The following is a 14,464-nucleotide window of genomic DNA, read 5'->3' as shown; positions in this document are numbered from 1 at the left end:
CTTCTCCGGAATTGGGACCCTGGGTTCTGAAGATAACATCATTACAGGGAGTGCGGGGGAAGCCTCTGATGACAACCCACTGGAAGAAGGGTTTGTAATACTCGTCCGGGACTGCACTTGTCTCACCAGGTGTTCATAGCTGTCCTGAAGCGATTTCACCTCTTGAGTGAGGACGGAGAGTAATTGGCAGATTTCATCAGTAGCAGAGGTCCCTCTTGCAGGCTCAGGCATGGCTGTTTGATACTGACACATACCTCGTATGTGAGCCTGACGTGCAGAGGGAGACCTCTCGTACAGCCCTGGTTCCCAGATCTCTGGAGTTGAGGACAGTGACCGTAGGAGCACAGTGGGGTATGAGTGCCTGGTGGATTCTCTGGAACTGGAGATGATGTCCACTGGGAGACACTGGAACTGACTGGAGTGCCGGGTGCAGGTAAGCTGGATACAAGTCAGCAGGTAAGCCGGATGCAGGTCAGCAGGGTGCAGGTGAGCTGGATGCAGGTCAGCAGGATGCAGGTAAGCTGGATGCAGGTCAGCAGGATGCAGGTAAGCTGGATGCAGGTCAGCAGGCTGCAGGTAAGCTGGATGCAGGTCAGCAGGCTGCAGGTAAGCTGGATGCAGGTCAGCAGGGTGCACACAGCAGGCAGAAGCAAGGTAAGACAAGCCGGGTCATACACAGTGGATCAGTTCAACAGATTCGGCAGGCAAGGAATAGTCAAGTTCGGGCTGGTTTCTGGTAACAGGAGATCAGACAGGCAGGTAAACAGAATCAGAGTCAGGGAAAGCCAAGGTTCAGAATTGGAGACAGCAGCGTGGTCAGAGAGCCAGGTCAGGTGATCGGATGCTGATTACAGGAACAGGTCACAGGTGAAGCTGCAGATCAAACAGCAAGTGCTGAATTGTGGAAGCCCCTCTTAAAGGCCACTGGGCGCCAAAGCCGAATCACTGTGCGTGCGATCTCTGCAATCGGCACATGCGCATTGGCGTACGCCTGTTCGTTACTGGGAACCTGTTGGTGGGGATGCGCCTGAGCCCTGTTGCAGGTCTGGAAGTAGTATGTCCATGACAGCAGCTACAGGCCATTACTATGTCTGGAAGGCCAAGAAGGAGAGGCAGACAGTCACAAGCCAATAAGAGAGGGCAAGCAGGCTCTGTGTCTAGTGCTGGTCGTGGAGACGGTGCATCCTCATCAGCACGTGGTCGTGGGACACGCTTGGCCTTTTTTTCGTCAGCTGGCCGTGTTGAGCCGCAACATGCGAAAGACTTGGTCGAGTGGATGACCAAGCTGTCCTCATCCTCCTCATCCTCTCTCACCCATGCCCAGGGTACTTTGTCTGGCAAAGCAGCGGCCTCTTCCCGCGGCTCAATGTCATCAGTGACTCCTTCCCTAGCCCCACCATGTCCTCCTGAGGAGTCCCTCGAACTGTTTGGCCACAGTGTTGGGTACATGCTCCAGGAGGATGCCCAGCGTTTGGAAGGCTCTGATGATGATACTGAGCTCGATGAAGGCAGTAACATGAGCACGGACAGAGGGGGTGCCCAAGAAGGACAGCAATCTGGCAGTCATGCTCCCTCTGCTGCAGCATACTGCCAGGTTTGCTCCAGTGATGAGGTCACTGACTCAACGTGGGTGCCTGATAGGAGAGAGGAGGAGGAGGTGGCACATCATAAGGGCAGCACGTTGACTGCATCACACCCCAAAGCTCCACATGTGCAGGGTGCTGCAGTCTCTGTGCGTTATTCAAAAAGTTCTTTGGTGTGGGCCTTTTTTGAGACGAGTGCATCAGATCGCACCGCTGCTATTTGCAACATATGTCTCAAGCGTATCTCGCGTGGCCAAAACATCTCCCGCTTGGGTACCACATGCTTGACCAGACATATGTTGACCTGCCATGCAGTTTGTTGGCAAGCGTATCTAAAAGACCCACACCAAAGAAAAAAGAGGACCTCTCCTTGCTCCTCATCAGCTGAGATTTCCAACCCCACTATACCTTCAGTCCTCTCTGAGACCTGCACTGAGAGGAATGAAGGTGTAGAATTAGGTGTGTCACAGCCAAGTACTTGTGGGCAATCTGCTTTTGGTACACCGACGTCAGATTGTACCAGGCAAATTTCCCTGCCCCAGCTGCTGCACCGCCGAAAGAAGTTTGCTCCCAGCCATCCACATGCCCAGCGGTTGAATGCTAGCTTGGCAAAATTGCTAGCACTTCAACTGCTGCCTTTTCAGTTGGTAGACTCTGCCCCCTTCCGTGAGTTTGTGGAATGTGCGGTTCCTCAGTGGCAGGTACCCAAACGCCACTTTTTCTCACGGAAGGCGATTCCGGCTCTCTACCGGCATGTGGAAGGCAATGTCCATGCCTCGCTGGACAGGGCGGTCAGCGGTAAGGTGCATATTACCGCTGACTCATGGTCCAGCAGGCATGGACAGGGACATTACCTAAGTTTCACGGCGCATTGGGTGACTCTGCTGGCAGCTGGGAAGGATGCAGGACAAGGTGCAGTAGTGTTGGAGGTTGTTCCGCCACCACGCCTCCAAAATGCTAATGATTGTGACACACCTCTCTCCTCCACCACCCTCCTCTTCTTCTTCCTCCATGGCCTCTTCCTGTGCCTTGTCCTCGGAACCAGTGGTGCTCCGTAGCCGTTCAAGGGGCTACGCAAGTACGCAGGCCAAAAGATGCCATGCGGTGCTTGAGCTGGTGTGCTTGGGGGACAGGAGCCACACTGGGGCAGAGGTTCTGTCAGCTCTGCAGGGGCAGGTTCAGAGGTGGTTGACGCCATGCCAACTTAAGGCAGGAATGGTGGTTTGCGACAATGGCACCAACCTCCTCTCTGCCCTCCGACAGGGACAAATGACCCATGTGCCCTGTTTGGCTCACGTCCTTAACTTGGTGGTGCAGCGGTTCTTGGGCAGGTACCCGGGCTTACAGGATGTCCTGAGGCAGGCCAGGAAAGTCTGTGTGCATTTCCGCCGGTCATATAATGCCAGTGCTCGGCTGACGGACCTCCAAAAGGAGTTTAACCTGCCCAAGAACCGCCTAATCTGTGACATGCCCTCCAGGTGGAACTCAACGTTGGCCATGCTGCAGCGGCTGCACACGCAGCAGAGGGCCATCAATGAGTACCTGTGCGACTATGGCACCAGGACAGGGTCAGGGGAGCTTGGTTTTTTTTCCCCACGCCAATGGGCCATGATCAGGGATGCATGCACTGTCCTGTCACCATTTGAGGAGGCCACGAGGATGGTGAGCAGTGACAGTGCATGCATCAGTGACACTGTCCCTCTTGTCCACCTGTTGGAGCACACGCCCAACAGGGGCGTGTAATTACAATTTTTGATGCAATACTTTGCAGCAGGGCTCGTTCCTGCATTCCAACTAGAGTGTCTGTGAGGGGTTGCAGTGTTGTGGCACCAGCACCAGTGCCTAAGGCCCAATTTTTCTGCCCCTGTTCAACAGGGGCATGTAATTACAATTTTTGATGCAATACTTTGCAGCAGGGCTCGTTCCTGCGTTCCAACTAGAGTGTCTGTGAGGGGTTGCAGTGTTGTGGCACCAGCACCAGTGCCTAAGGCCCAATTTTTCTGCCCCTGTTTAACAGGGGCGTGTAATTACAATTTTTGATGCAATACTTTGCAGCAGGGCTCGTTCCTGCGTTCCAACTAGAGTGTCTGTGAGGGGTTGCAGTGTTGTGGCACCAGCACCACCACCACCACCACCAAAGGCCCAATTTTTCTGCCTCTGTTCAACAGGGGCATGTAATTACAATTCTTGATCTAATATTTCACAGCAGGGCCCATTTCTGCACCCACCAAGAGCGAGTGAGGACTTACAGTGTTGTGGCACCAGCACCACCACCACCAAAGGCCCAGTTTTTCTGCCCCTGTTCAACAGGGGCATGTAATTACAATTCTTGATCTAATATTTCACAGCAGGGCCCTGTGAGGGCTTACGTTGTTGTGGCCACAACAACACCTAAGACCCAAATTTCTGCTGAGTATATAGGGCAGGCCCCTACTTTCAAACATCTAACTTACAAACGACTCCTACTTGCAAACGGAAGGAGACAACAGGAAGTGAGATGAAATCTACCCCTAGGAAGGGAAATTCTCTCCTGTAAGAGTTAATATGGGAAAAACATTTCTCCTTTTCACTGATGCTTTCCAATCCTTGTTCCACAAAAAAACCCAAATTCTCAAAAAACATTTGTCATTGGGACAAAAAGTGAGGTGAAATCTTCTAAAGAGGAGGAAAGACAGCAAAACAAATGTCACAGGGGTGATAACCCTTCCCTATGTTTCCAAAAAGCTTAAAAAGGATATTTTGGCTGGAGCTAAACACGTTAAAAATGTACCCGTTAAAAATGACAAACAGATTCTACTTAACAACAAACCTACAGTCCCTGTCTTGTTTGCACCGCCTGTATACTGCTGTTCAGAGTATATAGGGCCTGGTGGCCCCACACCTTTCCTTATTTTAATTTGGGTGCGGGGTTCCCCTTAATATCCATACAAGACCCAAAGGGCCTGGTAATGGACTGGGGGGTACCGTTTGTCTCACTGATTTTCATCCATATTGCCAGGACCTGACATTACATTAAACCCGCAAGCAGTTTTAAATGAGATTTTTTCCTTTAAAAATGACATTTGGTGCAGGGACTGTTCTAAACACGGGAAACACTCGCCACTTTACAGGCATACTATAGACACCCCCCAGGTACGATATTTAAAGGAATATTTCACTTTTTTTTTTTTTACTTTAAGCATCATTAAAATCACTGCTCCCGAAAAAACGGCCGTTTTTAAAAGTTTTTTTTGCATTGATACATGTCCCCTGGGGTAGGACCCGGGTCCCCAAACCCTTTTTAGGACAATACCATGCAAATTAGCCTTTAGAATGAGCACTTTTGATTTTGAACGTTCGAGTCCCATAGACGTCAATGGGGTTCTAATGTTCGTGCGAACTTTCGGTCCATTCGCAGGTTCTGGTGCGAACCGAACCGGGGGGTGTTCGGCTCATCCCTAATCCTGGGTGCCTTTCCTAAAAAAAAAAATATCCTAAAACCTTTCTCCTGGGTCTCCCACCAGCTTTCTTTTCTAAATTGTCTAAAAAAAAATCCATACACACATGCTGACTGCTGCACGATGCTTGGTTGCTCTTAAATGGAAGACACAGGAGCCTCACTCTCTGTTTGATTTGCACTCCAGGATCCGAGACGTGAAGAGGACAGAAAACCTGACTGCTTTGTTAACTGACTCCCTTGAAGCTCATAACCGGGTATGGGAATTGTGGGATCTTTAGGAAACTCCCCAACTTGACGTATCCCTAAAATATTGACACCGTGTTTGGATGGTGACTTCGGTGGGGTCCTGACACAGGTGGATGTACTCTACTACCCTCTCTCCTTTCTCTCTCTCTCTCTTCTTGCTCTTCTCTCTTTTTGCTTTTTACTATTGTGCTCAATATAATGCCTTTTCCCGCTTGGTTACGCACGACAGAGCGGCTGGGACTTAGTTGAGATACTGATGCTTTGAGCAGCCATTACAAGGCTTGATGTTAACAAATTTTATTTTTATCTTTGGGATCCATTATCTTAACCATGCTTTCCCGTTGAATGCTTTGTAAATTGGCAGTTTTTTGGATTTTTGTCTTATACCTTTCTGTTTTTACTGTTAAAAATTAATAAAAATTGTCAGTTTAAAAAAAAAAAAAAAAGACAGATCTGTCTTTAAACCACCAAGGAGGTCCCCCACACATTCATTCCTCAACCTTATGCTACCTGGCTATATTTAATCTGTCATTATAATTAACAATTATCCACCTGCATGTGTCGTTCACAAGACAGGCACTTTTTTCAAATTTACACAAGATGTATCTATATGTTATACTTGTATCTCTTTGTTGCAACAACCAATTATGGATACAAATTGTGTCTCTTCCTAGTTAATATAATTGCAAGATTCCATAAAACTGCTAGGCCTTTTATTTCGACATGTTTCCACTTAGGCCTTGTTCACACTGGCATTAAAAGCAGGAGTTTGAGGCACGTTTTTAACTCTCCCCAAACTACTAGTAAAGCAGTCTGCAATTAATACTATGGCCACATTACCAAACATTAAGAGTTTGCGTCGCATTGCTGCACTTAAAAAATTAAGCTTTAGGTAGATTTTGGAAGCACTTGAAGCATCTCAACTCCTTTTATTCAAGTCTATAGCAACTCACCATAAACTGACTGGCATATGTTTGCGGAGAGTTTGCAGGGAGTTAGGCCTTGTTCACAGCAGCCAAGAAAAAAACCTAGGCAGGATGCGTTTTTAAAGCTCGTCAGACTCATGTCAAAAGCTTATAGGGCTTTGAGGCAGCATTTTTAACTCACCTTTAACATGAGTTAAACATGACACAAACTCAACGGACAACTCACAATATCTCTATTGGTGTGTTTGTTAAGCGTCAATATTTTGAGCAAGTGTGAACAAGGCCTTATTTTCTTCAATGAATACTACCACAATTTTAGTGCTTTCAGATTTGAATGCACAGTAGCTTCAGACAATTTCTGTACTTATCAGGAGAAAATATAGACAAGACTATACTTTATGTGTTATGTTTATGTTGTGTTATTCCATATCTGGTTGATCAGGTGCATAAGGACTGCTGCATTATACTGCCATCTTCTCCTGGTGTGCGGCCAAAATGCATCAAAACATTGTGGTTTAAAGAACAGACTATACTATGGATTCTGTACCTTGAGCAGTATATTATAATCTGTGGGCTTATGTCAGTTTCTTGATGTAGGTCCCAGAGCACACCCTCCGAGCCAGGAGACACTCACCCCCCAGTAATTCTCTGGGTGGGCCCGGTTCCTCAGACCACGGAGGGACGCCCTCCAGATTCCGCAATGTCAGGGTCTTACGGAGGGTAGAAGGGGGATAGGTAATAGGAGGGAGGAAAGATGAACTCGAAGTGGATGAGAGATAGGATTGGGGGGGGGGGGACAACGCCACGCTCCTGGTGATGTTATTCAGGAAGGGTCCTGGTTAGTAATTGTCAGGGGGTCATTTGTCAAGTATCTGATCCATGGGTCCCATGTTTTATTAAACATTTTCATTTTATCCTGCATGATTGCTGTTAGTCTTTCATGTAGCATAAGCCAGGACATTTTATGTTTAAGTTGGTTGAAAGGTAGGGTTGCTGACTTCCAGTTTCTTGCTATTGTAATTTTTGCTGAGATGAATATAAATGTGAGAAGCCTTTTTTGATTTTTTGAGGCTTCCACTACCCTGCTACCCAAGAGTGCGTGCTTTGCGGACTTGGTCAGGTTAATCTGTGTAAGAGTGTATATAAAATTGTAGACCCTGATCCAAAATTTCCGTACCTTGGGACACATCCACCATATATGGTATGCCGTTCCCATCTGACCACAGCCCCGAAAGCACTCTGGAGTAGCTCCGGGCATATATTTTGCCAGTCTAGACGGTACCATGTACCACCTTAGTAAAACCTTATAATTTGCTTCTATATTTGAGGCATTGACAAGCGATCTAGAGGCTGCTATTGCTATCGTGTGCCATTCCTGTAGGTCCACGTTTTCTTGTAAGTCCTTTTCCCATTGAGTCATATAGGTCAGTTTTACTGAGACATATGTCAAAATTGTATATATTGCTGATATGTGACCTCTAATGTTATCATGTTGTCGACACATGTGTTCCATGGGAAACATTGTTGCTAGGTCTCCCTTGCATGCTAAGGTTTGTACATAATGGTGTATTTGGGTGAATCTATAGTATTCAGAGTTTGGTAGAGTTGATATTTATCTATTAGTAGTAAGGAAGGGCTTCTGGCTCCCATTTAAATTGATAGGTTTGTTCGAGTGCTCTCTGAGTGGAACTCTGTAGAGAAATATTTAATGCTCTTGATTTGTCGTGGTTAATTTTAAGACCTGATATTTCTGAGAACGGTTGTAAAATGGCATATAGTTTGGGGAGGGAGATGATGAGTGAAGACAGGGTCAGCAGGAGGTCATCGGTCATTTGTGCTCTCTGTCTCCGCATTCTATGCCCCTAATGTCTGGACAGGAGCGGATCTTTATTGCCAGTGGTTCTATTGCTAGAATTAATAGCAACGGAGATAGTGGGCACCCCGGCCTAGTTCCCCTTTGAATATCAAGGGGTCGAGAGGAGTATCCCCTAAGCATCAGTGATGTCGTCGGGGCATTATACAGCATTCGAAGGAGAGCCAGAAAGCGCTTGCCGAACCCTAATTGGTGTAACACATTAAATAGATATTCCCAGGACAGGGAATCAAACGCCTTCTGGATGTCTAACGAGAGCAACATGCCCCGTCTGGGTCCTTTACGTTCTCAGTCTGATTGAATTGCTGAGATTAAATTTATGATTCTACCGGTCTGGTCTGACGCCTGGCGATTTGGGACAAAGCCCGTCTGATCTAGATGGATATATTGTGAGAGAAAAGAGTTTATTTTAAGGCAAGTACTTTTGTCATTATTTTTAAATCCACGTTAATCAAGAAGATTGGGCGATAGTTGGTGCAATCTCCATGATCTTTACCCGGTTTTGGTATAACATGTAAGTATGCTGCGTTTTCGTGTTTAGGGATGTTGTTTCCCCATCTCAAATCATTAAAGTAGGAACATAAATGAGGGACTAGGATTTCTTGGTATTTTCTGTAAAAGTGTCTCGAAAAGCCGTCTGGACCCGGGTCTTTAGAGGGATGGATAGTTTTTATGGCCATTCTGATCTCTAATTCTGTAAATTCCTTGTCCATAAGTTCTGCGTGAGTTTCTGTAAGTTGTGGCAACATAATATCTTGGAAGAATGTTTTCGCTTTTGTGAATGGGAAATTATCTGGTGTGTTATACAGTTTGGCGTAGAATTTGTGGAATTCCCGAATTATCAGTTCGGGGTCTCCCGTTTTTAGTCTCAATTTAGGCAACATTGGCGTGTATGTTCTGGGTACCAATTTCCTAGCTAGCATTGTGGTTGGTTTATCTCCCATTGTGTAGTACTTATGTTTAGACCAGCGAATATGTTTTTCTGCCTGGGTGGTCAGGCTTAGATTTAGTGACGACTTATTGACCCGAAAATATTCCTGTAATTCTTTCTCAATTTCTGTATACAGTATGGGATCATTTAATAAGCCCACATTGAACAGCCATTGGGAAGGGTGCGGTTTTGTCCAAAGGTCTGTTAAAGATAGTTTGATCGGAGAGTGATTAGACCAGGGAGTGGATAGTATCTTCGCTGACGCTATGTACGAGAGTAGGGAGGTATGTACTAAAAAGTGATCTATCCGGGAGTATGTATGATACACCTGTGAAAAATACGTATAGTCTCTGACGGATGGATTTGTCTCTCTCCAGGCGTCAATCAAGTCATATAGGTGCAGTAGGGGGGCTACCTTGCTACTGTTGCTGGGCGGTCGCTTAAGTAACATTTTTGTGGGATCTGATTTATCCATTACTAATAATAAACATTTGCTCGTTCAGATAAATAACCATATGGAAATATGAAACGCATGGTTAACGTGCAACAGGGACAACCGTAGTTGATTTATCATCAATGGTAGGTAACAGCCAGTCTAATGCCGCGTACACACGGTCGGACTTTTCGTCTACAAAAGTCCAACGGACGCCGACGGACTAAAGCTGGCTGGTAATCCGATCGTGTGTGGGCTTCTCCGGACTTTCAGCAGACTTTTTCAGCCTCAAATCCGACGGACTTTAGATTTGAAACATGCTTCAAATCTTTACGTCGTAACTACGACGGACCCCGAAATCCGCTCGTCTGTGTGCTAGTCCGACGGACAAAAACCCATGCTAGGGCAGCTATTGGCTACTGGCTATGAACTTCCTTATTTTAGTCCGGTGTACGTCATCACGTACGAATCCGTCAGACTTTTGTGTGGTCGTGTGTAGGCAAGTCCGTTCGTTAGAAAGTCTGCTGCAAGTCCGCCGGAAGTCTGTCGGACAGGCTGTCGGACTTTTGTAGGTGAAAAGTCCGACCGTGTGTACGCGGCATAACTGTGAGGAACTTTATCAATCCCTATTTAGGGAGAAGTTGAGTATGACTGGATTCAGGTAATAGGTGAAGACTTATTTGCGGTCCCGCCACAGTAGGGAGAGAGGACGATTTTCCTGACAGGAGGGAGACGCAGTGTAGGAGTCTCGTGTGATGATCCCCAATTCCAGCAACAAATCTTCGCCATCTTGGAACGTGGAAAGGGAATGGGATCTGTCTTTGTATGAAAATGACTTGAAAGGGAATGCCCATCTGTATTTAATCTGTCTGTTTATGAGCTGATGCAGTAAAGGCTTCATGTTTCTCTGTTTTTATACCATGGAAGGGGCCAAATCTCTGAAGAGCTGGATAGGCGCTCCAAATAGTGATAGATCCAGTCTATTGCGGGCGGCCGGCATCAGCTTCTCCTTTATACGGTAAAAGTGTGGCTTTACTATTATATCGCGTGGTAGGCCATCTGACCTAGGGGCATTTAGGGTTCGATGTATTCTGTCGATTTCCATCTGATGTGCGGTTATATCAGGAATCGGGTCTTTCATCAGGTCCCTCATGGCTCCTTCTAAATCAGTGTGGGTTTCAGGAAGCCCCCTTATGCACACATTATATCTGCGGGACCGGTTCTCTAAATCTTCGATTTTTGTATACGCCTCGTCCAGTCTATCCTGCATGTCTGTTATCATATTAGAATTCTGATTAACCTGTGCGACCGTTCTGTCCACCTTGGATTCGATCATCTCAAATCTTTCCCTACGCCCTGGATGTCATATTTGAGATCCGTAGTTATTATGGCTGCAGCATTGTAGAAAATCGTGTGAGCAATACTGCATCTTCAGCATAGTGTGCAGGTTGGAGAGCAGGAATTTCTCTGTCGGGACTGGGTTGGCTAAAGATAAGGTCCGTCATCTCTGCCATATTTCTGTCCATAGAGGACATTGGAGAGTCTGCAGGCTCTGGAATGTCCCTATATGTGGCTGGTGATGGGGGCTGTGATAGGGACTCACCCTGTTCTGCTCCTAGTTCTCCTGAGGATTGAGAGGAGAAAGGATCCCTGATCTTTTCAGGCTGTTCCCGCTTGGCTGCCTTTTGCTGGGCTCTTGTTGTTTCTGAGCCTGTCCCTGTGTCTCCTCGTGGTTCCCCTCGTTCTGGCGCCATCTTGGATAGGGTTTTTTGTCCTGGGGAGGGCCCCGCCGTTCCGCTGTGATTTGGCTGCTTATACGGCCATCTTTTGGGCTGGCCAGTCCCCCCGCCAGTGCATTACCGTTGCGGGGTATGCTCTGGTCTGCGTGTTCCTGCTGTATTCCGCTGTTTATGGCTCCTTTAGGCCGGCGGTGTGCGGAGCTCGCTTAGGGCACGTTTGCTCTCGAGAACCCGCGCATGCGCACTTGAACTTTGGTTTTTGATCCTCTCCTGTTGCTCGTCTACAGTGACTTTGTGGGGGGCAGCCATCTGACCCCCACCTTCTGTGAGTACCCCAGTCCTTGTGTTGTGGACCTCCTGCAATACCAGTTTGTGGTTTTGGTCCATGGCCTCTCATCTGCACCTCGAGCATCCACATTGTGGAGTACTTAGATGACCTCTTGTTCAGGGAACAGTCTGCATTGGTTCTTTCTGACAACATGAACTTGATCTCCAAAAGTTACAGTGATTCAGATGGATCCTGAACGTTCAGAAGCCATTGTTGGAATCAACTTATCATTTAGGGTATCTGGGTCTAGTCCTGGACACAGCTAAAGCCAGAGCATTTCTTCTACAGGAGAAACGTCATACATTCCATTCTCAGAGTCAGATTTTCCAGCCCAGGAACTGTTAGACTCTCTACTGTTGCATTAGAGTCCTAGGTCTGATGCTAACCTTGTTCTGTCTTTTAGCAGATCCTACGGACAAATGCCATCCTGTTGGTTTGGGGTGTATTACTGAGAACCCTGTATAGGGGACTTGGTCATTGGAGGAGTCTTGTCCCACAATCAACATCCTAGAACTCCTGTCCTGGGTAGAACTTCATGTTCCAGCCTTGTAAGCTGTTTACTTTCCAGGCGTAGACAAGTGGCAGGCAGACTTCCTTACTTGTCTGTGACTCAACCTGGGGGAGTGGTCCCTACATTGTGAGGTGTGCCAGGACCTGTGTCACAGGTGGGGGGTGCCAGATGTGGACCTGCTGGCCTCCAGACTCAACAGCAAACTGGATAGATCTGTCTCCAGTTACAAGGGTCCTCCAGTGGAAGCAGTGGATGTTCTGCTGGCTCCGTTGGGTCAATAAATGCTAGTCCTTACTCACCTGCTTGTCTGCTGTTTTGCAAGATCCAAATGGAGTTCAGTCCAGTTGTCCTTATTGTTCTGAACTGGCCTAGACATATGTGGTACAGCGACCTATCAATATTGTTAGCAGAATGTCTGTGGGCTTTACTGGATGATTAGGATCTTCTGTCCCAAGGTCCAATTTACCATCCTGCATCACAGCCGCTGGTTTAATGGCATGGCTGTTGAAGCCCAGGTTCTGAGGGAAAGGGACATCTCTTAGTCTGTGGTTCCTACAATGCTAAAAACTGGGAAATCTACTTCTTGCAAATTCTATCATTGGGCATGGAAGGCATACTTTATTTGGTGTGAGTATCAGGACTTCCACCCTAGGAATTTCTTTGTGAGACAAATTTTCGCCATCCTGTTTCCTGCACTGGTCTGGACCAGTGTTTGGCTCTCAGAATTATAAAGGGTCAGATTTCAACCTTTTTTTATTCTTTTTAAAAAACGGTTGCCCTCTAGTTCTTTGTTTAAGACCTTTGTAATGGAAGCCTCCCATGTTGCTCCCCCATCAATTCCCATGTGACTCCATGGGAACTGAATCTGGTTCTCTCTGAACTTTAGAGGCCACTGGTTGAACTTATTAGAGACAATTATCTCTATACTCTGTTTCTTGTGGCCACCAGTGTCTGAAATGGTGGCATTATCCTGTAAAGTAGTTTCTGCCTTTCACACCAGCCAGGTCTTCTGCCCTGTCTGGCTCCAGTTCACCAAAAAAAAAAAAATCCCGCCATTGTCTGGACGTAGTTTTGGTTTTAAAAGACTATCTTTCAACTACTTCTCTCAGGAAAACTGATTCCCTTTTTACAATACCGGATGTACTCTGTAACGGCTCTCTGGCTTCTCGTTCCACCATCTCTAAGTGGCTCAGACAGTCCATCATTCAAGATTATGGTTTTAGGAATCATATTCCACCCATTACCGTCAAGGCACACTCTACTGAATCTGAAAGTGCTTTTTGTGCTTTTCGTCATCAATAAATTTTTTCTCAAGATTTGAAAGGCTTCCACCTGGTCCTCGTTTCACATATTCAAGTTCTACAAGGTAGCTGTTGTGGCCTTATCTGAAGCCAGCTTCAGGCATAAGGTCACTCAAGTGGCTCTTTGAGCTGCAGGCAGTCCCCAGTTTTCTGTTGTTTTCTTGGGCCTGTTAGCAGGTGTTTGCCGTGTTGCCCACCCCTTGGTTGGACTTCTTCTGGATGTCCCAAAGTAGGTTCTCAGGGCTGCTTTGCTACAAAACTGAATACATGCTGGTAGGAGGAGGGGTTGTAAAACATAGCTATTTACTGCCACCTATATACAGTATATTTAAAGTGGAACTAAAGACAAAACATTTGTTTTTAGTTTAGGATGGAGTGGAGAGGGATTAGAACCCCTGTCAGTTTTTATTTCTGTTTGTACCCCTGTTAGAGAGATTCATCCTCTCTTTTTGTCCTGTTTACCATTATTAAAAGTGAAAGTAAAAGAAAATCCCAAATTTTGTGTTGTACCCAAAAAAGTAATAGAGGGGAAATCTTCCAATGGGGACACTAGTTCTGGTAGCCTGGGGATCCCTAAGGGATCCCCTTAATTTGCAGGGATTTCTTGCATGTTTTTCTTTGTCACCTCTCCCCCTAACAAAGTGCCCCTGGGATGCCCTTCTCCCCTCTCCCTGCTTACCATGTACCATTTATAAAGACAATAGACTTATATTTGTGGTACAAATCATTTTTTAATACAGAACTACAAAAACATACACAAATGTAGAAGTTCACATACAATCAGTTAGAAAAAAAGAATCACAAAAAAGGAGACTCATAGGAACCATCTCTATCATCCTTAAAGTGATGCCACAAATTTCTTGTCTTGCATCATGGAAAGACCTGTTCTGCCTTCAAGTGGTGTTTATGCATGTAATGTCTCATTTCTTGTAGATTGATGAACTTCAGAATACTAACCGAGGCCTAAAGGAGCACATTCTGCACTTAACAGAAAATAAGGTGGTTGTGAACAGTCAGGTAGATACCCTGACCAGGAAAAATGAACAGCTCTGTAAAGAACTCACAGAGATAGACAAGATGGCAGAGCAGCTGGAGAAGGAAAAGCAACAGACTTTAGAAGCTGCAGAGGAAGAACTGGAGAAAGTAACGGTGGG

General features: G+C 46.3%; 1 protein-coding gene across 2 annotated transcripts in view; it reads left to right on the top strand.

The window, feature by feature from the left end:
• Positions 1–14,464, top strand: part of TSGA10 (testis specific 10) — a 209,541-nt gene that overhangs the window by 15,809 nt on the left and 179,268 nt on the right. For both annotated transcript variants that reach the window (XM_073614675.1, XM_073614676.1), the window contains exon 2: positions 14,244–14,459. In XM_073614675.1, coding sequence (XP_073470776.1) covers positions 14,244–14,459 — 216 coding nt within the window. The remainder of the gene's footprint in view (positions 1–14,243; positions 14,460–14,464) is intronic.

This window comes from Aquarana catesbeiana, linkage group LG02 (assembly GCF_042186555.1).
Source record: "Aquarana catesbeiana isolate 2022-GZ linkage group LG02, ASM4218655v1, whole genome shotgun sequence".
NCBI lineage: Eukaryota > Metazoa > Chordata > Amphibia > Anura > Ranidae > Aquarana > Aquarana catesbeiana.
The sequence above is the reverse complement of the archived record's forward strand: the minus strand, read 5'-3'. Positions and strand labels throughout refer to the sequence as shown.